The sequence below is a fragment of the Colletes gigas genome, unplaced genomic scaffold (genome assembly GCF_013123115.1).
Source record: "Colletes gigas isolate AHSC1104 unplaced genomic scaffold, ASM1312311v1 Colletes_gigas_Sc00001, whole genome shotgun sequence".
Lineage (NCBI taxonomy): Eukaryota > Metazoa > Arthropoda > Insecta > Hymenoptera > Colletidae > Colletes > Colletes gigas.
Genome location: NW_025106630.1, coordinates 10,717,416 through 10,738,980, shown reverse-complemented (window position 1 = coordinate 10,738,980; position 21,565 = coordinate 10,717,416). Strand labels below are relative to the sequence as shown.

Genomic DNA, 21,565 nt, shown 5'->3' with positions numbered 1-21,565 from the left:
GAACGCTAAGATCCCGACGGGAAGAGAAATGGTAATAAAATCGATGCCCTGGATCTGCCGGCAGTTTGTAATTGAATCAAATTAATCAACCTCGTAGACCCCGAGAGTCCGGACCGGCGTCGCTGTGGCAGCGAGCCGCTTACATCTCCAATTAATAGCAGAAAAGCTCCACGTTTCGTTGGAACTTTATAAAACGAATCCAATTACGGACGGCCGTTTGTCAAAGGCTCAAAGCCACGGAAAGTTTTACCTCGGTTCGGAAATGACATCGGCCGGCTGTTTTCCTTCTCCACTTTCTGTCAATAGAGGATAAATGAGAGACCCGCGGGCGTGGCATTTCAAGTCAGCCGCGAAACGACATTGTCGCCGCGCGTGATTTCCAATTTCCATCGAGCATACAGGGTGTTTCCCCCCTACGCTTTAAAAGAAATAAAAAAACAAATGTGAACGCACGTTAGCCTAGCCTGTAGCAGCACTTAAACGATATTACACTTCACGTGTAATCAGAGGAGTTAAGTTTTTGCTTGTCTTGGAATTATTAAAATAATTGTTAAAACTTTTGTTGAAATAAAATATTCCGTACCCGTACGTAGATTTCCTCGTATTTAACAATAATTACCGTTCATTTACATCCTGTGTTTACTTGTTTTATTCTGATATAATATACTCAACCTATTTACAAAACAAAGATAGCCATTTTTCGATCGGATTTAACCCTTAATGAGTTAATTATTCACACGTATTTCTGAAACACCCTGCATAGCAAATGGAACGATCCAAACCATCAGGTTTCACGTGGAGGGATTCGGACGAGTCTGAACGAAGTATTTTCAGATAAACACTTTTGGGTTAAAAAATAAACGAACAACAAGCGATCGTATACGGTGCTGTTCGAAGACATTCGTTAAAATTAATCTTACCTCAACTAGGCTCGCTTCTAACGGTTACGTGTCGTGAGAAACGCAGTAATATATTTGCAAGAGAGAAAACATTAATTTTATTGATGCATTTTGAATACCAACTGAATAGGTATCTTGGTACGAAAATCACTTCTTAAATATTAAAAAATATTTCTCCGCTAAAACGTTTTATCTATCTCTCAGTTACAATTAGACGGACTAATCGGGATTGGAATTCGTGATTGTTACAGGCTTACGGTAGAGTACAACTTTAAAAGCATACACTTTTGTTCGATAATTGTACGTCTACGTCATGACACACACGATGCAACATGTCTTCGCGTGTCTATAAACGCGATCCGCTTTCTGACTAGGTCTGGTGGCACTCGCAAATTACGAACGGTCCATTAGATCGTATAACATTCTAAAAACCTGTTTCCCATCGAAACGTTTCAATGTTAATTTATCGTTAACCTTCGATAAATTTTGTTTAAACTGCAAATGGATTTTACATACGGTCCGACACGCCTGCGATGTTAAAATTTAGCACGAAAGATCAAACAGTCATTCGTGGACGGTAAGTACCAAGCACTATACACGGATTGATTTTATAGTCAGGCAAATGCTGTCGAAAACTAACAGCTTGGCTCTTTAACAATACTTTACACGATTTCCTTGTAGGAGTTGTAAGCTAATCCAAAGGAACGAGTGTCCCTAGCAACCCGTAGCTTATTCTACTTTCATGGGGAAAAGCGAGAGCTTTAATAATCAATTAATATGATCAACTACGGTGTAAACCTATGTACATCAATAAAAACACGTTTCCCTAATTTCGCCTACGCTTACCCCTCTATTATAGCACTTACATACATAAACTTTTTGGAAATAAAATGCGATACGTATGTGCGAAATTCGGATCCGTAAAAACGGATTGCTACTCTTTTTACAAAATTTCGAAACAAACCCTAACACCTACTATTACGAAAATATAAAATTTTAACAGCAAAAATAACAAAGGGCGTGTAACGCTTACCAATACAAGTGGAAAGTGTTACACAAAATGTGCTATTTGAAATTATATCCTTTTAGAGCAATTTTGGCTTGTTCACGTATTGTTTGGCGTGATGAATAATGGTTGCAAACGTACCACCCACCATGGCGCCCCAAAATAGCATATATAACAAAATTTCGGTGGTGTATCTCGAAGGGAGAAAGATATGAGCAACCAACATCGACGATGCAACGATAAGTACCAAGGGGAATGTGGCGTAACGCCAGTTTCTTTCACTGTCTAAAGGACATTGAACCGATGTGCATTCGCCATCTTGCACGATGTAACGACCCAAGAATAAATCCAGAGAATCCTGTTAAACGAATATAATAAAAGTAATCTTGCACAAATATACAAATTAACAATTTTCTAGGCACAATAATCGCATACCTGTCTAAATCCGTCGGCAAAATTATTTTTATAATATCTTGTTAACGAAGTCACGCCGTCTCTCATAGCACCTAATTTAGTGCGTTTCCCGGTTCGAGTAAAATCTGTTTTCAACGCGCCAGTCCCTGAATACTGAATACTTATCACATCAGCATTGTCGGCCCAAATCTGGTAATGGTATATTAAAATTTAATATGAAGGGAAATCGCAACGGAAATAACTGAATAAATTATAGTCACCCGTTTAAAATGTTCTTCTACGCTAGGGTGATCTTCGATTCTCCTAAGAATCTCCAATTTTGATAACGCATCGTTAACGACCCTCTTTGCTATCATACTTTGAACAACATTGGTTCTATCGAGGCAATCGATACAGTTGGTACGAAATACTCCGTCCTGGGCAGATAATAACGTTCCGTCGTCCAGAAGGAAAAAGTAACCCATCTGTTCCAACTCGTGGGCTAACCGATCGAGCAAAACCTTCAGCCGATCCCATCTTAATCTTCTGCATTCGGCGTGGAAATCGAAGCTCTCGTACTGAACGTCCGGATTGTTAATTCGTTGTACTACGTTGTGGTATGCTTTCTCGAGGGTAGCCTCTGGACCACGATGATCGATCTGTAAGAAAGGAATATTTGATGTACAAGTAAAAGTTAAAGTTAGTTTAACCAGTTGCTTAACCACTTACCAAATTGACCAAAATTTGCTTCCCATAATGAAATATCTGAGCTTCGAAGTGTCGAGCGCAAGCAGTTTGATGATCTTCGTGGTTGCTCAACTGAGGCGTAGGTTTGTATTTCAAGTTTGGGGTCTGCTGCCAAAACAAAGGAATGGAACCACGCGTTTGTACGAAAGATATACGATGCCCATTGAATTCAATTAACTGTTCCGTTTCTACGTAGTTTGAGACATTACCGGTAGAATCTATACCGCGCGAAAACAGTCTTGTTCCAGCACGGTGGATACTTCGTCTAGATACGATACATAAATTAAACGATGTACTGCCAGACACAGTGAGAGTGTTCAACGATATAACTGTAAAAAAGTGTTAAGAAAAGTCCAAGCATCGTTAAATTACAGGGGAGAGTATATTCTACGGTACTTCTTGCCAGTAAGGATACATCCGTGGATAATAGGCAGACAAAATTTGTACTGCTCAGGCCTTGAAGTTAGATCTTGTAAAAGATAAGCATTCCATACAAATCTAAGATCTGCTCTATCATGAAGTGGCATCTATATATGGTACAAAAGCAATGCACTTTGATTGTAAAGTACAAACAATTATTTAACGATAATTAAACGAATAATCTTAACCTGTAAGAATTCAGGTGGCGTATTATGAAGTCTTTGCATGGTATGGCTAAGGTCGTACGTGTAACTAAAATAAAAGTACGGTGTATTCAACACAGATTTGATCATTTCTAAATAGGTAGCGTTATTCTGTTGCTGCTTTTCGCTGAGATGCAATAAAGATTTCGTATAAGGTATAATTTCTGTTGCAACTATTTTGTAAATTTGATGCCCAGCTATGGTTCCGATGTCTATGGCATTTGTAATGACTATAAGATATCGGCCTGCTAACAGCCTTATGGTTCCTACTATGCCCCATATTTTCCTACGACTTGCAATCGATGGGATTTGACTGGCTGTGCCAGCTGAAACATAAAAGAAGTCGTTCGGTAACAATTAACGTTTGAGTGACAGTAAACGTAAGTTATATCACTAATTACCTTGAGTATAAATTTGCTGACTCACTCTATCAAATACAAGTAACACTTTAGTCCCAATAGGTTCTATGTAGAACTTTTCCGGTGTAATGTATCTGAAAAAAAAATTATTTGATAATGGAGTACGTGTGTCAACAGACAGACTTTTTGATCCAATTGTTCGTTACTTAAATTGCGTTAAAAATTATAGATAAAAAGACTTACAAATACAACTTATCATATACATCTGTATGCAGCTTCATGTCGTCACACAACAATTTTACCGCGATACAAGGATATAAACTAGTAAGAAACGATATACGATAAGAGAAAAATATAAACTACAATGAGAAGAAAAATCGTAACCTATACATATACGCAAAGTAGAATACGATGTAAATTTAGTTATGGATAAATCGTCAAATCGTTGTCAACTGAATATTTGAATTGGCATGATCGAAATCTGTCAAAATCGGAGTAACCTCCGTATGTACCTAAAACGCACCTATGCCTCGGAACGCACACAATGTTCCACACAATTCCGCTGTACGGTGCTGCTTCTGCACCAGTGTCACCAGACCGAGCACTGGGTGCAGTGCAGTGCACTCAGTGCACCAGGAACACATCATTCCACTTTCACACACTGCCTAATCACGTATACGTGAACTCATAGAGTTTCTGAGAGTCGGCAAAGACGAACTAACACTCTCCCTCTTTCTTGATTCCCCGACACTGCCCGAAGCAAACACGAATGCATTTCGGACCGTCTCGAGGGAGTCGAGAGAAAAGACAAATGTGAGCACTTCTCGCTCTCGAGCCATAATGAAAAAAAAATTATGAAAAACACGTTTTTTAGACCCCCTAGCCTGTTCCTTAATCCATATCTAATTTCTTAGCACTGTTGGACTCTCGAGACCGAGAACTGCTTTCAAAAACTTTTGGACTAAAATGCTACTCGAGAACTTACGAGAATTAACTAGTTATTCGTAGCCCTCTGATGAGGAATGCGGAAAGCGCCGCCACATGCCTGGATTGGACATTGCGCTTAAATAAATTTTGGAACTCTTATACAATATCTGTAAATATTATGCAACTAAATGTTGCTTATAAATTATGTATACAATACGGCAATACGCTTGAAATAAACAATTCCCCGATAATTCTTGTTACAGATGTAATCGCTGATCGCGATCGAACAAAACGCATATGCGAAAATAACGACAAAAATCCGACTTGCAGATTATTTGTTATAAAACATTGATTTTTACATGGTATTTTGTTCCTATTATGTAACCCGACAATTATATATTCCGTGACTGTAGTTAATGATAAATAAATTAAATACTACCAGATTCTTATTGGCTAAATACGGAATACGTTAACTGTAATATTTGGCCTCCAGGGCATAAGTTCGAATTCGAATCTATCTTCCAGGCCAGTCGCCGTCAATGTTATTACAGCAATCATTCTAATTGACCTTAGTAGATCTGGAGAGTTCGATCGCTTTCTACGTTATTATCTGCCAGTTGCAATCTTCAAGCAACGCCGAAACATGGTAAGCCTCGAGTGCAGTACATTAATTATTTCTATATTACAAAAATAATTTATAATATTATTACAATCTATATTACGTCCACCATTCGCTTAACCTACGGTTGACCTTCATTAGTCATTCAAAATGTTTACCGATCTTATTTTAACGGTCATTAATTATTTTCACCATTCTCGCTCATTTTAACCACCTGTTTTAATAGGATTATTGATTAATGGAGAATAAGAAATTATCTAAATTCGTAATGACTCCTTTTCGGAATTAAATTGTTCTCTTTTCTTATTTTTCAGAGTGATCCGATAAATGTGGTGGTTACAGGAGCGGCAGGGCAAATTGCCTATTCTCTATTGTACCAGCTTGCTGCTGGTTCAGTTTTTGGTCCAAATCAACCGATCAATCTTCGTTTGTTAGATATTCCAGTTATGTTGGGAGTATTATCTGGGGTAGTTATGGAACTGGAAGATTTAGCTCTTCCTCTTTTAAGAGGTACAAAGACAATGGGCTAGATAATTAAAATATAATATGCAACTACATATTTCAATATTATCATTACTTTAGCAATATAATAATGTTAACTACAGGAGCAACATGTACTTATTACGCAACACTGAGATTAGATAACATGACAAATTTACATGGTGTGACTTCTGTTAATATGAACCTTAGAAACAATGCAAAAGATTATTTTCTTATTTTTAGAAGTTATACCAACAGCTGATCCAGTTGAAGCTTTTAAAGATGTTGCTGCTGCTTTCCTTGTTGGAGCAATGCCCCGAAAGGAAGGAATGGAAAGAAAGGACTTGCTAGCAGCTAATGTAGAAATCTTTAAAGTTCAAGGAGAAGCTTTGGATAAGCATGCTCGAAAAGATGTTAAAGTGTTGGTTGTTGGCAATCCTGCCAATACAAATGCTTTGATTTGCTCACATTATGCACCAACAATCCCAAAACAAAACTTTACAGCTATGACTAGATTGGATCAAAATCGTGCTCAAGCAGCTTTAGCATCTAGATTGGGTGTACAGGTAATTCTAATCTCGCGTCATTTATGTTGCATTTAATTGTTTGTAACTTAATAGAATCTACGTTTTGCAAACAGGTTGACAAAGTAAAGAATGTGATTATCTGGGGTAATCACAGTTCAACCCAATATCCTGATGCTTCCCATGCTATTGTGACCCTTAAATCTGGCACCAAGCCAGTACCTGCAGCAGTGAATAATAATGGCTGGTTGGACACTACATTTGTAGAAACGATTCAAAAACGTGGTGCAGCTGTAATATCAGCAAGAAAAATGTCATCTGCGATGTCAGCTGCTAAAGCAGCTGGTGATCACATGAGAGATTGGTGGATGGGTACCAAACCAGGAGAATGGGTCAGCATGGGTGTACTGTCTGATGGCAGTTATGGAATTCCAAAGGATATTGTGTTCTCTTTCCCAGTTAATATACAAAACGGACAATATAAAATCGTACAAGTAAATATTTTTTACAGCATCTAATAACCGAATATATTTTAGAAATAAAAGGTAACTTGACGATTATATAATTTTAGGGACTTTCGATCAGTGATGTTGCAAGATCAAAATTAACTGTTACATCCAACGAGCTACAAGAGGAACGTGCAGAAGCAAACAATGTGCTACAAAAAAAGTGACTAAAATCAAGGAATGATGATTCCGAAAAACGCATACCTTATTCCGCGAAATTGTAAAAATAAATGTTACAGTTTCTGCACGATATATAATGTAAACCATGGTTGTCTTATGAAGCCTTTAAAACGACACAAATAGGTCTAATGTACAATATATTAACGACGTATATGTAGATCATATATTATGTGGGATCTAGTGAAATGCGTATCTTTTCTAAATAGCGAGGGAATATGTTAAATACATGCGTTTATATTCATAGACTGTATAAAACACGTAACAAATTATGTTGAAAAACCATGTACTTTATAACGTTTTTTTTCTTTTATTCTTTTCCCCAAGAATCAATAATAATTTATATTACAGTAATAGTAACTATTTCTCATATCGATATTATTAATCAATCTTTTTTTCACATTTATATTATCTTCATATCTTTTCTTCTAGACACTATTATTACAAGTATACTGATTTCCACCTATAATTATAATTATCGAGTGAGCATTAAGTAGCATATTGTACAAAGATGCAGAGTGCTCAGCTTGCCAATCTTCATAATGCTTTCATCAAAACGTTTATACTTCTTATCTTTCTTGTTGCCTTTTTTTTTTTTTTACTTATATTTAAAAAGACACTCGTGCGTCTTTATAAGGATGGTGATGCGCTAATGTTTGGTTAAAAGGACAAGCATTTGAAGCTGTGAAAATTGGTCTAGATGCTAAAAAACATCGTTCTCATTGTGATTAATAAAAACTTAGCACTTTGCACAAGTCAATTTTGATTTACATCTCGCGCGTTTCAATAACGACGTGTATGTGTACCGCAGAGACATTTTGATAAAGAAAATAGAAATTTTCATCAAAGGTGCCTCTTTTTTCTTATAATATGAATCACTTTCCAAGCACAACAATACTTCACAAAGAAGACAGTACGAACATTCGTTCTAAAATGAGGAACTGTAAAGTTCTTGTTCCACAAGGACAGCAAATATACTTGAAAACACTCGCGTGAATTACGTTTCTTGAGAAAATACAATTTCTATTGTATTGGACAAAACTCGTTACTATATCATATGACCGACACCTGGAACGGACAACCTCCAAACATTTCGAATTATAAAGTAATTCTTTTATTATTTATGTAATAAATTTTATTGTATAGATTTAAGAAGTAGTTCATTATTAAAGAATCTTGGACTGACAACGAGATACGACGATATCTTGTTGCATTATAGATTTCTTTTGAAGTGTATTAGAGACATAATTTACACGCTCAAATATTCGTGGTACATCGAAAACCCTCGTCGACTCGAACAATTTTATACGATATACACGTTTCCGTTCCAGGTTTAATATTAAATCTTTCTTTTAACCTGTACTGATTTCTATTGGACAATTGGTTTAGGTTTTTTTCAAATAACATCAAGGCCAAACTCTGCTTACGTACGTAGATTGCACGATCCCATCTGTTAAGCAAAGTTCAATTCGCACACTTTGAGAGCGAGTATTTCTGATTATATTATCGTCGCAGTACCTTGCCCCGGTAGAAACAAGATTAATTTAAGTGAAATCCTCTTTCCCTAGTCGCAGCTAAGAGTCTTTCTTTAAGTTGTTCTTCGGTAGGATACTCCGGTAATTTTAAATAATGAACACAGGTGTTAACAGAGGGATAACCACCTGAACCAGCATCCACTTTTCGCACTACAGTCAATCTTGGATGTAAATTACATAATCCTCCAGGAGGTAAAGCTGAACATCCAGTGGCAAATTGTAAGAAAGCCTTTCTCTCTGGACCAGTCAGTGAAACTAGAACGTTGACGAATCTCTGGAACCCAGGACTGCAACACAACCAAAACCATTAATTATAATGTAACGGAAAATAGAACATTTACACTTTACCTTTCTCTCGTGTAACCCAATTTTGGCTCGGTATAATTGAGCAAATCTTCTCTGGTCCATTGTGGATTTTGTTCTCCGCAAAGCATAGCTCTTATTTCTTCTGGGCTGAAAGCATGAAGTTTCTCCATCGGGAAGACCTTCGAGAAGCCGGATTTGAATGATTCCAGTTGTCTAGAAATTCCTTTATCAAGACAATAATTAATTGTCCTTTCAGAATATTCTCTTGCATTCTCCATAGTAACTAAAGTCTCTGCACCCCCTTCCACCAACTCTAACTGATCGTGTCCAAAGATTTTAGAACTTGGAGAATATGTCATTGTTAGAGCCAAGTCTTCAATAGGCACTGACATTCCAGATGTGTGGGTAATATAAAGAGATGTGTCTTCGTCGGCGGAGCTACGACCGTCGGAGAACGTTCTGTCGCGTTTAGAAGTTGCAGTTTGTATTTCTTTCAAGAATTCACCTCTTATCGAGTCCACGATTACGAGATCGTCGATGTCCAATAAACCAGCATACCATGGGGAAGGTTCTAACGTCGAGTACGCTGCATCGGCTTCACCCTCCTCTGATATGAAACTACTCGACATACTGGATGACATACTTTCTTGCGTGACACCAGTAAGGCCAATTTTTTCATTTACATTATTCGTAATATCTCCGTGACACATTAATTTTAAGAAAGGACGGGACAACGGTAAGTCAACTAATCTATTATCTTGTAGAACTTTCGCCAAAAATACACCCAAGAACCAGAAGTATCGGACAGCACGATCACAAGCCGCGGAATCTTGCGGTAACGGAGCCGGGAATAATCCACTTGGTCGAGTCACATAATAACCTGCAGGTCGAACTTGTTCTCCGGAAACTCGAGACTGTTCCGTATCGGGTGATTCTTCATCGTCGCATAGCCACAAGCCTAGATCTTTGCGTTGCAACTCTGCAGCGACTAACGCGAAGAATTCCAATGTTGGTCCAAGACCAGTTCCTTCTTCACCGACAAACTGAACTTCTAATATACTCTTTCGACTTGCATGTACCTGTACACGAGATAAAACATACGATGAACGAGGTTAGGTTTTGGTTAGATCTTGATCTGTTTCATAACAAATGCTATGGAATTAATTTACCTTCAGTACTTGTTCCGCCCAGTCTAGTAATTTCTCTCCCCTAGGTACACTGACTCTTTCATGTTTAAGTCTGCCAACGCGAAATTCGTGACTGTCGTCGCGTCGCGGACTTAAACCAGGTGCTCTTTGTCGTTCGAGGACAGCATCTCTTAAAGTCTGAAGCCACACGATGGATCGCGATGCACCGAACGCGGTGCAACAAAAATATAACCGTCTGGTTTCGAATGGTAATAAAAACGGGCAACTCCTTGCCAATTCTTCGCACCAGTTCGGTAACGCTCCAGCTGCCAGTGCTAAAGGATCTTGAATTTGTTGTACTATCTTATTTGTGATTTTCTTCGAAGTAAAGTCGTCTGGATGAACCCAACACATTGACTCTTCGGACTCTTCGTAATCGATGTGTTTACAGTCGTCGCGAGTAGTACTTAATACGTAAACGTGTCGTAGGAGTTGCAATACATCTTCTACGGTACATACTGAAGAATTTTGAGCTGTATTGCGAGAATACAGTGTTACAATGGGAGTTGCCCTACCGGACGATTCCTCGTCCCTAGCTTCTTTATATATTATACTGTAATGACAATGGTACAAGTTGAATACATAATTATGAATCGTGTATTTTTAATTAAAGGATAAATGCATTACGTGTAAATTGGTTCCCATATTCTTCGTAGTTTTTCTTGCCGGCTGCCTAATTCTGTCAATTGCATTAATTCCTGTACAGCTTGAAAGATACTAGAGTGTGGTTCTGTGAGTGGTAATTCAACGTCTGGCACGCTTGGAAGTCCTGGGCCCTTCAATTTTAAAGCAAGCCTCGGCATAGGCAATGATCCTACGCGCGCGCTTGATTGAGTTTCACTGCCAGGTGACGGAACTTCCAAATCTGTGGTCTATAAATAAAATCTCATAATAAGGAAATAGTCTTCACAAATTCTAATATTTTCCAACGATTATACATGCCTGATTAATATTTGTTCGTCCAGGTCGTGGATCGAAAGCAGGAATCAACGCTGAGAAGTGACGTTTCAAAATAAACTCGTCATCCCAGGCGCGCCTCTTACTACTTTGAGGGGTTTCTTCTTCCATAAATGCGGCCAACAGGCTACGACTTACCATTACCTCTTCGTAATCAGCTTCGCAGCCATCTCCTTCTTCTTCATTCTCTTCATCATCTTCCTATAATTCAACGTTGAAAGTGATCACCTTGGTTCATCGTATAACGATTTATAAAATTTCTCGACCTACTTCTTGATCATTCTCATCGTTATCCTCTTCTTCTTCGAGAACGCCGTCGTCATCGTCTTCTAATTCGGTCAAAAGGGTTGGTCCGCCTCCTGCCCTACCTCCACCGACACTGGAACTTGCAACACCTCCACAAGATTCCAAAAAGTCCTCAAGACTCACCTGTAGCCATAACTGCTTATTACATTATATACAATCAAATTTTCCATATTGAACTCTATAATCCTAATTTTCAATTTCTAAAATATATTTCCATAAAACGTTTCCTATCGTGTACTAAATTTTACCTGTTCGCTGTCGCTACTTGTACTAGTTAATGACATTGTTAGTGCTTGTCCTAAGCCAGGTCCAGTTGTTGTTGTAACACCGCTACCAGCTACCTGACCGCTGCTGGTCAAGCTCGGATAACTTTGAGCTGTGCTCAGTAAGCCGCCAGGAAAATTAGAGTTGAGAGCGAGTCGAACTAAAGTCGATACGCAAGCAGATCCGCGTGAAATAGAACCAGTATTAGAATTGGAAGCAATGTGTTGTCCGCCTGTAGGTCCTAGAAGAGTTTCTTTTTATCAACAAATTACATAACTACAGAATCGATCCATTAAGAAACAGTACAGAAAACAGCAGAAAAATTTTTTTAAGATAGTTAATTCGATAAAACTGTAACATTAATATGCAAATACTGTTAATGGTAGAACATGGCCACTAACCCAATGTTCGTCTCCGAGACATTGCCGCGAAAGTTTCCAATAAACCAGTAGCACTTGTTGGTTCCAAAGCATTGTTAGCATCTGAACAAGCAAGGTTGGGGACAGACACAGACATGGGATTGGTAACAACAACAGGACACCCTCCTGTTGTATTTTGCGTCGATGAGCTAGCCTCTTTGTCCCGACTGCATTCTTTGGCAGCTAGTTCGGTGGAAACGCAATAAGTAAATAACAACAAAGAGGGAAAACAAATACATTATTTTAGGGGGAAAATAATAAACAGTTATTCAAGTTATAATTATTTTGTTCAAACAAAGAAAAAGGCGGAACAACAATAAGCTACCATCTTACCATCAGCAATTCCGGAGTGATGTCTTTGAACGGGTTTAATCCTCAATGAGTTCTCCTCCGATTCGCCCGATACGCTGATTCTTACAGGCACAAAATTAAGTAACTCTCCGCTTAAAAAGCTATTAGTGTTATTGCGTAATCTATCAGCTCCTTCTCTGACACGGTCCAGTGGTTCAGCAGCTTCCAAACCCATTAAACTTGCCCCTTGCTATAAGTGTGTTTAAACATATTATTAATATTCTACATAAACAAGATAATCTGATTAACAATTATACGAGTTTCACACCTTATTCCCTCGCACGGTAGCAAACAGTGGTTTTGAACTACTAGATGCACGATTGCTGTTACTATTGGCGGAACGGACAGTATTAAGGGCAAGACTCTCAACGATTGTTGCCAGATCACTTGTCACGGTAGTGTCAGGCCTTGGATGTAATACAACAGACAATTCACTCGTTGAATTTGCCCCACCTTCACCGGTTACAGCAACAACCGCCTCAGCGCGAGCAACCGACAACACACTTTCTGCTATCGATTCAGCAGCCTGCTGCTCGTCGTAAATGCAAAATTAAAACTACGTTAAACAAATGATTCTCTCTACTTCAACCAATAGCACATTGCAATGTGTTTACGTGAAAATTAATCAGAGGAGCACACTTACGATTACACACAAAACAATGAATATTCTAAATTGTACCTTAGCTGCCAGATTGTCCGCGCTTGCTGCTTGATCCGTCGACGCTACCGAGCTACGCATTGCGGTATCGGTGCAATCTGGTAAACTAGGAGTGCTACTAGACTTTCGTCCTGTTAAAACTCCACCGCCGCTTTTATTTTTCGTTTCGCTATCTGTATCAAGGCCGATACCTACTAATCTTAAATCGTACTTTAATTCTGCACCCATTCTGTAAGAATTGGAACCACCGTGATCCCATGTTACATCTATCCAACCGTTATGTAATTCCCCTGTTACTGTTCCTTCGCCTGGAACGACGAAGAAAAAATGTTTGTTAGTCCTAAACGCTAGTTGCATTTATAGTTTGACTAATTATTAAGATAGATCGTTGCACACATACCCGGCGGCACACCATCTTGATCTTTCCACTTCCAATCCAAGCCTCTAGCTACTCTAGCGCCAGCGACGAAATGACGAATTACTTGAGCCTTGATTAATCTCCGTTGTTTCCGTACTCCAGGCTCCGCTTCTCTAGCTGCACGTCCGAAGTCTTCGCAAACGCCGGTAACTTCGCCGTAAACTTCGAATCCGGACACGGACAAGTAATGCGTCTGCCCGGAAGCGTTCTTCCCAATTTGTTGTAACCGTAAATGGCGCCAGCCTTGCGTTTCGTCGATCGGCGGCTCTAACGTCCAAGTGGCTGTACTGCCAGGTTCATTCAACGACGAATCGTCCACGTGAGCGTACAGAGTAGTCCATCTTACACCGTCCTTCGATGCTTGAAACGTCCAATTTCGCAATGCACTCCTGCCATAGCCCCTGGCGTGTCTCAATGTGTATGCAGTGGGTATGATCCAAACGCCTAAATCGATTGAAAACCACGCGCGCTTGTCGTCGTTCGTGTGGCAATTTAACGCCGATGGATCGCGACTTAGAATGTCTTCGAGATGACCATACGGCAGATTTCCTCCGTCGCTCGATGTAACAACAACCAAACCGTACTGTCCGGGATTCACCCACTCGGAGCAAGTCTTTGCATTTGTACCGATCCAATACAACAAACCGTTCTCATCGAAGTCGTACTGATACTTGAAAGTAATTCTATTTACCTCTCTCAGTTTCTTCACGAATGTAAATGTCGATCTGTCGTGATCGTGCCACTGTTTCGCTACCATCTTTAATAAATAATTCTCTAGCTGCTGTATAGTGCTCAACGGTTCCATCTTTAAACTCCGGCCAGATCTATCTATTAGAGAGCTTTCGCCAGCTGCCTTCTCTAAACGGAAACGCAATCTTCTAGTTAAAATTTGTAAACCGTAACCGGAACCTGGCGTATCGTACAAATACACGGGTAATTTTTCAATAGACTCTAAGACTGAAACCAATTTATGGACTAGAATTTTAGCGGAGTTGCATTCTTTATTAATGTCCGCCGTGTGGAAACAATTTTTGAATACTGCTATTCGTTGCATTCTGAGCTTCGTGGCTCTCAACGTTGGTGGTTGTGGTCCTGGTGGAGCCGCTAATAGAGCAAGCAATGCTTGTACCAGACCACTAGAATGTAACTCATACGCAGACACTCTTCCTTCCTCGTTTAACAAAATTTTAAGTTCCTCTAGCGCGCTTTGTAATATATTACGCCATTCGCGGTTTCCAGACTGTTGCTTTTGACAAGCTTTTTCTATTTGACTAACAATTATTCCCAGTTTAGCGACCACTCCGCGCGGCTGTGCCTGAGCAGCCTTGAAATAACGTTCATAAATATCCTGAGCTTGTACTTTAACTTTCTGTTTAATGGCCTCGATCTTAGATCTTAATCTCTTGCCTCTTTTGCCAGCCCAACCTGCTGCAAATTCTGGACCTAGAAACCAACAATAACATGACGTTTTTACGGATCGATTTTACTGCATAATAATGAAAAATTCATTAATTAAAAACTGCACGCTTGCATACCCAAACTTGTTTCTGCCGTAAAGGAATGCTTTGTACCTCGATTCGATTCAAAAATAAAACCTGGCAAATCTTCTCTTAAAATAGTTGCTTGTTGCAAACCGTCGCTATTATGTATACACAATTCGCTTTCCTTTCTGCTGGATAATGCCCAATTTCCTACGACCAGTCGAGTCGTACCGGGACGCGACAGCACAGGCTGACTCGCCGAATTTGGTTTTACTTGGTTACGCGCTCTTTGCAGTTTTTCCAAAAATTCACCACGATTCTCTGCAATATACATATGTCTAGTAACTCATACAGTTTGGATAACTACGAGCCGTGTGAAGATTTTTAATGAACCGAATAATATTGTGACAAGAGAACTGTTTTGGGGTCATGCAGAAATAAAGGAGTACTCATGCAATCAATGGTGTACACCAAAGGGTGAAGGATAGCGTGCGCATCTAGGAGAGTTGAACATGTTATGTACCTACCTTCGGTGGCAACGGACTCTGTATTCCTCCCTTTTCCTGTAGGCAGTTAGTAAAACCAGTTATTTACTAAACTATTCCCCTCGCGGAAGTTAATCACAAATGAAAAAGATATAACATAAAAAGTGATCCGAAAAGGGCCAATTTATCTGGCACAAAGGGTGTGAGGAAGTGAACGGAATACTTCGACAAGAAAGAAAGTGGCAATATGGATGATACGTAGGTGATGAATCTCGCGTTGATATTGTAGAAAGAGAAAAACGCACCTGAGGTGTCGGTTCCGCCTTCGGGGCTTCCGCTGGAGTACATTGTTGCTAATTTCCCGTCGAGTATGAACCTGAACCATCCGTTACTTCCATTCGACAATTCTAAAGCTGCTGCATCGGACCAAACGTACAAGCAATCGCGTCCTCTGCAGATGCACCAATCTCTCCAATGATAAGCTCTTCCGACCAAAAGCTCTTTCGCATCTTCCATTCTTTGCTCTTCTCCGGACTGACTCGTTTCGATTTCCGGTTCCGGCGTGATCTCTTGCGATCCAGCTAATGCGGCCACTTTCGAAAAGACTCCCAGACGTGCAAAATGTTCTAGAAATTCATCTTTGCCTTTTATCATCAAATCTTGTATCATTTGTAAAACCACTAAGTGTCCGTCTTCATCCTCCTATCGAGATTAAAATGAAAAAAAAAAAAAATGTTTTCAGATACAGATCCCCCAATGATACAATTAGTATCAGAATCCAGTTATGTTAAACAAATATTTCTGGTCCTGCTTGTTCGATTTAATATGAAATAAGTACTACATAAGTGTCTAGATTGCTTATGGTTGTTTTGATAAGACGTACGGTACATGAATAATAACAGCACAAATTTAATTGTGAGCAAAACAATTACGCGACTGATCGAAATCACAAGCAAATGCCCATTAATCCTATCAGCAGCAGGCAGACAGTCGACAGAAGTGGACAACCAGCTTCGTGTCTAATCTTACAGTCTTTACGCCCGTTTGTAAAACAATTTCGCTCGCAATTCAACGAGAAGCTTATTTACAATTATCATTTGACTTTTGGTATTAAAAAACTATTGTATCCCAACTGTCCTCTTATGTCAAGTTCTGTGCTAAAGAATAAACTGCACGTTGGGCTTTGTACGTATTAATGCATATAGTTAAAATAGTTTCTCCACTACATATTGTGGATATTTTTATGATATTGTAAAATATATTTGACATCATAAAAGACATTTTGTCAGAACAGGAGTAAGACATGCTTATGTTTGTTAGATCTCACGCTTTTTTTTTATAAATTATATAATAAATGCATTAATGTTAATAATAAATGAAATCTTTGCGTAGTTATTAATGGAATCAGTAAAAAAAATCTGGGATTCACGAATAGCATGTAAGGGACACAAGGGGTCTTCCAACTAGCGACTGGCAAATATACAACAGACGTTACCGTCTTATCAACAATGTAGTTCAGGGAACTGGAAGACTTGCGCGACGAGAGGCAACGCAATTTTTGGCCAATTAACGGCTTGAGAGGCGGAGGTGGTGGTGATGGTGTTTTTAACTCAAGCTCCTGTGAACAATCTTAACTAAATCACTAGTATTGTCTGTTTGGCTGCCTGCCTGCCTGCATGAATACTAAAGATTCTAAAACACATTAACTAAGATTGTAATAATATTAGCTTGTATTTATTTTCATAGAACCTAATGAAATGTATATAAAAGTAACTCGTTATAGTACAGCATAGTATATTTTAATCTTACCTCGTTATCCAGCACATTGGCAATCACTTCCACGAGCATAGCTCCACAACCTCCTGTTCTATCAGAACCACATGTTTCAACAAGTAATTCTGGTTGAATATAGTGCACCATCTTTCTAATTAAACTTAAACTGGCTTTCCTAACACTGGGCAACATAGACGATTGAAATGTCGCACAAAATACCGGCAAGAGCCGTTTTAAATATACTGGTGCCATTTCGGGATCACCTTTTGGTTCCGTGAATTCTGTTTCCGTTTCTGGCTTTCTGTGTTCTTGATTCGGTAACATCCATTCTCCAGGGGATTGCAATATAGCTGCCACTTCTCTGTGCCCTTCGTCAACGCGTTCTCTGGCTTTATCTAATGGTGTTTTCCCATCTTCATCGCGTAAATCAGGATTCGCCCCGTACTTAAGCAATACTTTAGCAATAGCTGGTCTCCCAAAGCAAGCAGCATAATGCAAACTAGACGACCTTTGACCTTTATTAACATCTGCTCCCCTGTAGCATAAAAATTCAACCATCTCCTGAGTTCCAAAAGCGGATGCCCAGTTGAGCAACGTTTGCCCAACATCGTCCATAAAATTTACTTCGATGCCTCCAGAATCTATAGCTTCTATTAGCGCGTCTGTATCTTTTGATCGAATACAGTCGATTAATTGTCTATGAGACTTTTCTCCGGCACTGTCCATACGCCTGAATCGTGGTAACAAAGGGCCTGGTTGACCTCCCGTTGTATTACGACCTAACGCCGACCTGCCTTCGAATAGCAAAACCAATAATAAATCGACTAATCTCATAGAATCGAGAGCGCATCGCTCGTCTCCTTTTAAAGCTTTTTCGATCGCATCTGGTAATTCGGAACGTAGGAGGTCGTGAGTTATAGAAGGTGATCCTCTACAAAGTGTTGACAAAAGACTAATTATAGTAGAAACAGAAGCACAAGAATTTGCTTCTGGAGCAGGAATCGTCGATGCGGTACTAGAAGGGGGAGGTGTTTTTGGATTTCCAGAAGTAACTGCTATAGATGTGCCAGGCCCTGCGGCATTGGATAGCCTGCAAGAAGATGTTACATATGCAATGCTGCAAGTGATTTGCGAGAAATTGTGAACATAAATAGATACCTATGTAAGAGTTCGGAAACTAATCCATTGCATGCTAATGGAGCCGGATCTGTATTTCTCCGTGAATATCTATCAGCTAACGATGCAAAACAACGAAGCGCTCCATCAGCTACATGTGCATCTTCGTGTCTAAGTAACGTCGATAAAGCTTCAACGCAATCCGGTAATGATTTATCTTGAGGTTCCACTTTTCCGCATAAACGGGTAACTACAGCCATCGCAGAATGTAATGTGTCCCGGTGGACACGAGCTCCATGCTCTCGAATAAAGCACAAGGCACATGGAAGGCCACCAGCTTCGAATACAGCACCAGCTTCTCTTGCACAAACAAGTTCTAATACCTATATTGATGATATATATTAGTACAATCTAACATCATAGTTGACAACAGTCAAACGACTGAATACCTTTATGCACTGTTCAGCTAAATCCCGACTAGTTCTGGAACCTAATCCAGCTCCAGATAGGCGACTGCAAATAGCTTTTACAGCACCTTCCATAGCTACTACTCTGCGAGTACATTCTGCAGAAACATCCAAATAATATGTAATAGCCCGAGCAGTTACTTCTAAAACGCTATCCGGTGCAAGTTCATCCAAAAAGATTCTACATAATGCAGGAAGAAATGTGCGTGGAGGACAGCTAGAATGCAAATAACAGATTTTATTATTAGAACGATGTACCCATAATAAATTATTTCCAACATTTATTGCATACCATTCAAAGCATCGATCAACATTATCAGACATAAGCAGCAACATGCACAATTGCTCTAGAGCAATTAGCTGCATGTCTCTTTCATCTCCTTGGCCCATACTAAGCCATTCCAATAAAGTTTCAGGATCAACATCAGTCATCTGAATTTAAATTTCAAATGATAATTATTATTATGTACCATTAAATGTATAAACTAGATTTAATCTCTTTTCATTAATAAAATTTACCTTGTAAGCTTAATAGCACCAATTGAACGTATTTCAAACTGACAATCTGAAAATAAAACAGAGATGATAAAGTTAAAAGTCCAATATCCATAAAGTTACATTGAATTAACATGTATGCTAGATGATAAAGATAATATCAAAAGTAAGTTGTGTTGCTATGTTGTATGCTAGATGATAAAGATAATATCAAAAGTAAGTTGTGTTTGGTTCATGGGAAGACCAATTAAGAACACAAAGGCAACAAAAATAAATGCACAAGACTCCTGTGATATGTCTATATTAAGAATTACATTGACAGTAGTATTCTCCCTCCCAAGCTCCTTTTTGTCTAACGAAACACACAATGTCTAGAAAAATCCGAGCATGTAAATAATTCGTGATAAAGCGTAATCACGTTCGCGTATCGTGAATCGCAGAACGTTTACGAATACAATGACGACAGACACGTGGTCACATATCCGATATTAAAATCGTGAATTGTCGTTAAAGTACAAAGAAAGGTATTTGTCATGACGACGGCTGTGAGCGTGACACTATCGTAATAACACCATGTAACCTTCAGGGAATTCAAAGGAGTAGCTGTTGCCGTGCAGGTGCATATCGCACATTCGATATGCATAAAAAATAATTACATATAGTTTGGTAGATACGATCTGCTTACACGGGGAAACGTACCGTTGTGCACAGTATTCCATTATTCGGAAGGGGTCAGGTCGCCATCCTTCCAAAGACGTGTCGTTTTCCACTTCGAAAAACAACGTAACCGTGTCGTCGTACTTGGTCCGTCAGCGACACAAAAATCTGATCGGACCAACGGACTGACAAAGCACTCCTCCGAACGAAAAGATCTCACTTTGCCCTAGTGTCGTCGTATATATTTCGCCATTTACGCGACGTTTAGAGTATAGTTCGGTACCACACTCGCAACTCTCTTGAAAGTCGTATTTTCATATGTGCGCACGTTGATGAGACGATGCTAGGCAGATTTTCATGGAATCTCACGCTATTACGATTACACACATATATATATACCTATGCAAAGGTCCAATAATTCGTTCCGTTTGAGGGGAATACAGAACGTCAAACGCATTCTCTTCTCTTTTAGATAGGCTTCTATTTGTCTCGTGGCTGAAACACTAGATGGCATTATTTACGTTTTATATTATTTATTACGTACATATGTATCATTGGATTTTGATAGATTCGTACGTGTCGTTTAAACAACGCACAAAATATTATTCACATGAATCTGAATTCGTTCTCATAAACGGCACGATACATTTCATAAAAATTTGTTCGTTAAATTGATAACCTATTACGACGTTAAATTATGGTGATGTTGTTAACGGTTCTGATTTCGTAGCACTCATTGTATTTAAACTACACGCATTAAAATTCATATTCAAAACACAATGATACATGTTTAATAAATGGTTTAATCATTAGATTGATAATCTATTTACAAGAACAGTGGCAGCATGGCAGTAAAATGGTACAGCCAATTAGCGATGAACCACGATGAATGCACCGAGTTATACCGAACTAATCCTGAAATTGAATTTTTAGTAAAGGTTGCATCCTCAATGATACAAGACACGATGCAGAAAAATAGTTAGAATTTATCACGCCTAGATGGCGATTTAGATTCTTTAGTATCTTGCTAGTGAATTTAATATTTTCATTAATAAAATAATTTAAAGAACTCTGATTTTATTAATTCAACGTAAAACACTTTCCAAACCATATTTTCCGTAGAGCAGTTTTAATGTTGCGACTTCGTTAACGAAATTTAGATTAATTATCAGGGAACCAAAAATTACAATTGATAGTAATTTCCCACAAGTTATCAATCGATGATTTCGTATACAGTGTCCTAGATGTTAATGGTCAAAATTTTGTCAGCATATTCTTCGAATTCGATTATTAAAATTCAAAAAATATACCGACAAATAAAAACTTATGGACACGTGTGCGCAGTAATTTAGATTGCACCTGTAAAGGGCAGTTTTATTTTTCTTTCTGTAACCATACTTTATCGATTTATTTGAATTTCTTTTTCACGT

The 21,565-nt window shown here is 38.8% G+C and overlaps 3 protein-coding genes across 5 annotated transcripts; 1 reads left to right on the top strand and 2 right to left on the bottom strand.

Moving 5' to 3' along the window:
- Positions 1–629: 629 nt before the first annotated feature.
- On the bottom strand, positions 630–4,877 carry LOC122397792 (phosphatidylinositol-3-phosphatase SAC1). Of its 3 annotated transcripts, none has more exons than XM_043397403.1 (9): positions 4,540–4,877; positions 4,271–4,348; positions 4,070–4,161; positions 3,654–3,994; positions 3,461–3,572; positions 3,028–3,374; positions 2,580–2,957; positions 2,341–2,508; positions 630–2,263 (listed from the first exon to the last, which is right to left on the bottom strand). In XM_043397403.1, exons 2-9 carry the CDS (start codon positions 4,306–4,308, stop codon positions 1,985–1,987), a joined length of 1,755 nt encoding a protein of 584 aa, XP_043253338.1. In that variant the 5' UTR covers positions 4,309–4,348; positions 4,540–4,877; the 3' UTR covers positions 630–1,984. The 3 variants fall into 3 exon arrangements, with proteins under 3 accessions (XP_043253338.1, XP_043253251.1, XP_043253169.1); XM_043397316.1 differs by having other exon boundaries at positions 4,551–4,877; XM_043397234.1 differs by having other exon boundaries at positions 4,271–4,544.
- A 475-nt stretch (positions 4,878–5,352) lies between these two features.
- On the top strand, positions 5,353–7,257 carry LOC122397732 (malate dehydrogenase, cytoplasmic). The gene is made up of 5 exons (XM_043397095.1): positions 5,353–5,600; positions 5,888–6,083; positions 6,297–6,619; positions 6,694–7,071; positions 7,149–7,257. Exons 1-5 carry the CDS (start codon positions 5,598–5,600, stop codon positions 7,248–7,250), a joined length of 1,002 nt encoding a protein of 333 aa, XP_043253030.1. The 5' UTR covers positions 5,353–5,597; the 3' UTR covers positions 7,251–7,257.
- A 298-nt stretch (positions 7,258–7,555) lies between these two features.
- On the bottom strand, positions 7,556–21,061 carry LOC122397726 (E3 ubiquitin-protein ligase HECTD1). The gene is given in 22 exon segments (XM_043397082.1): positions 7,556–9,082; positions 9,144–10,180; positions 10,271–10,841; positions 10,916–11,160; positions 11,231–11,431; positions 11,516–11,613; positions 11,647–11,674; positions 11,800–12,056; positions 12,217–12,417; positions 12,568–12,775; positions 12,854–13,114; positions 13,265–13,545; positions 13,644–15,104; positions 15,197–15,463; positions 15,933–16,329; positions 17,437–18,557; positions 18,560–18,899; positions 18,966–19,200; positions 19,276–19,415; positions 19,503–19,548; positions 20,178–20,638; positions 20,966–21,061. Coding segments are annotated over 19 exon segments (7,632 nt in total). The 5' UTR covers positions 19,503–19,548; positions 20,178–20,638; positions 20,966–21,061; the 3' UTR covers positions 7,556–8,799.
- Positions 21,062–21,565: the final 504 nt, after the last annotated feature.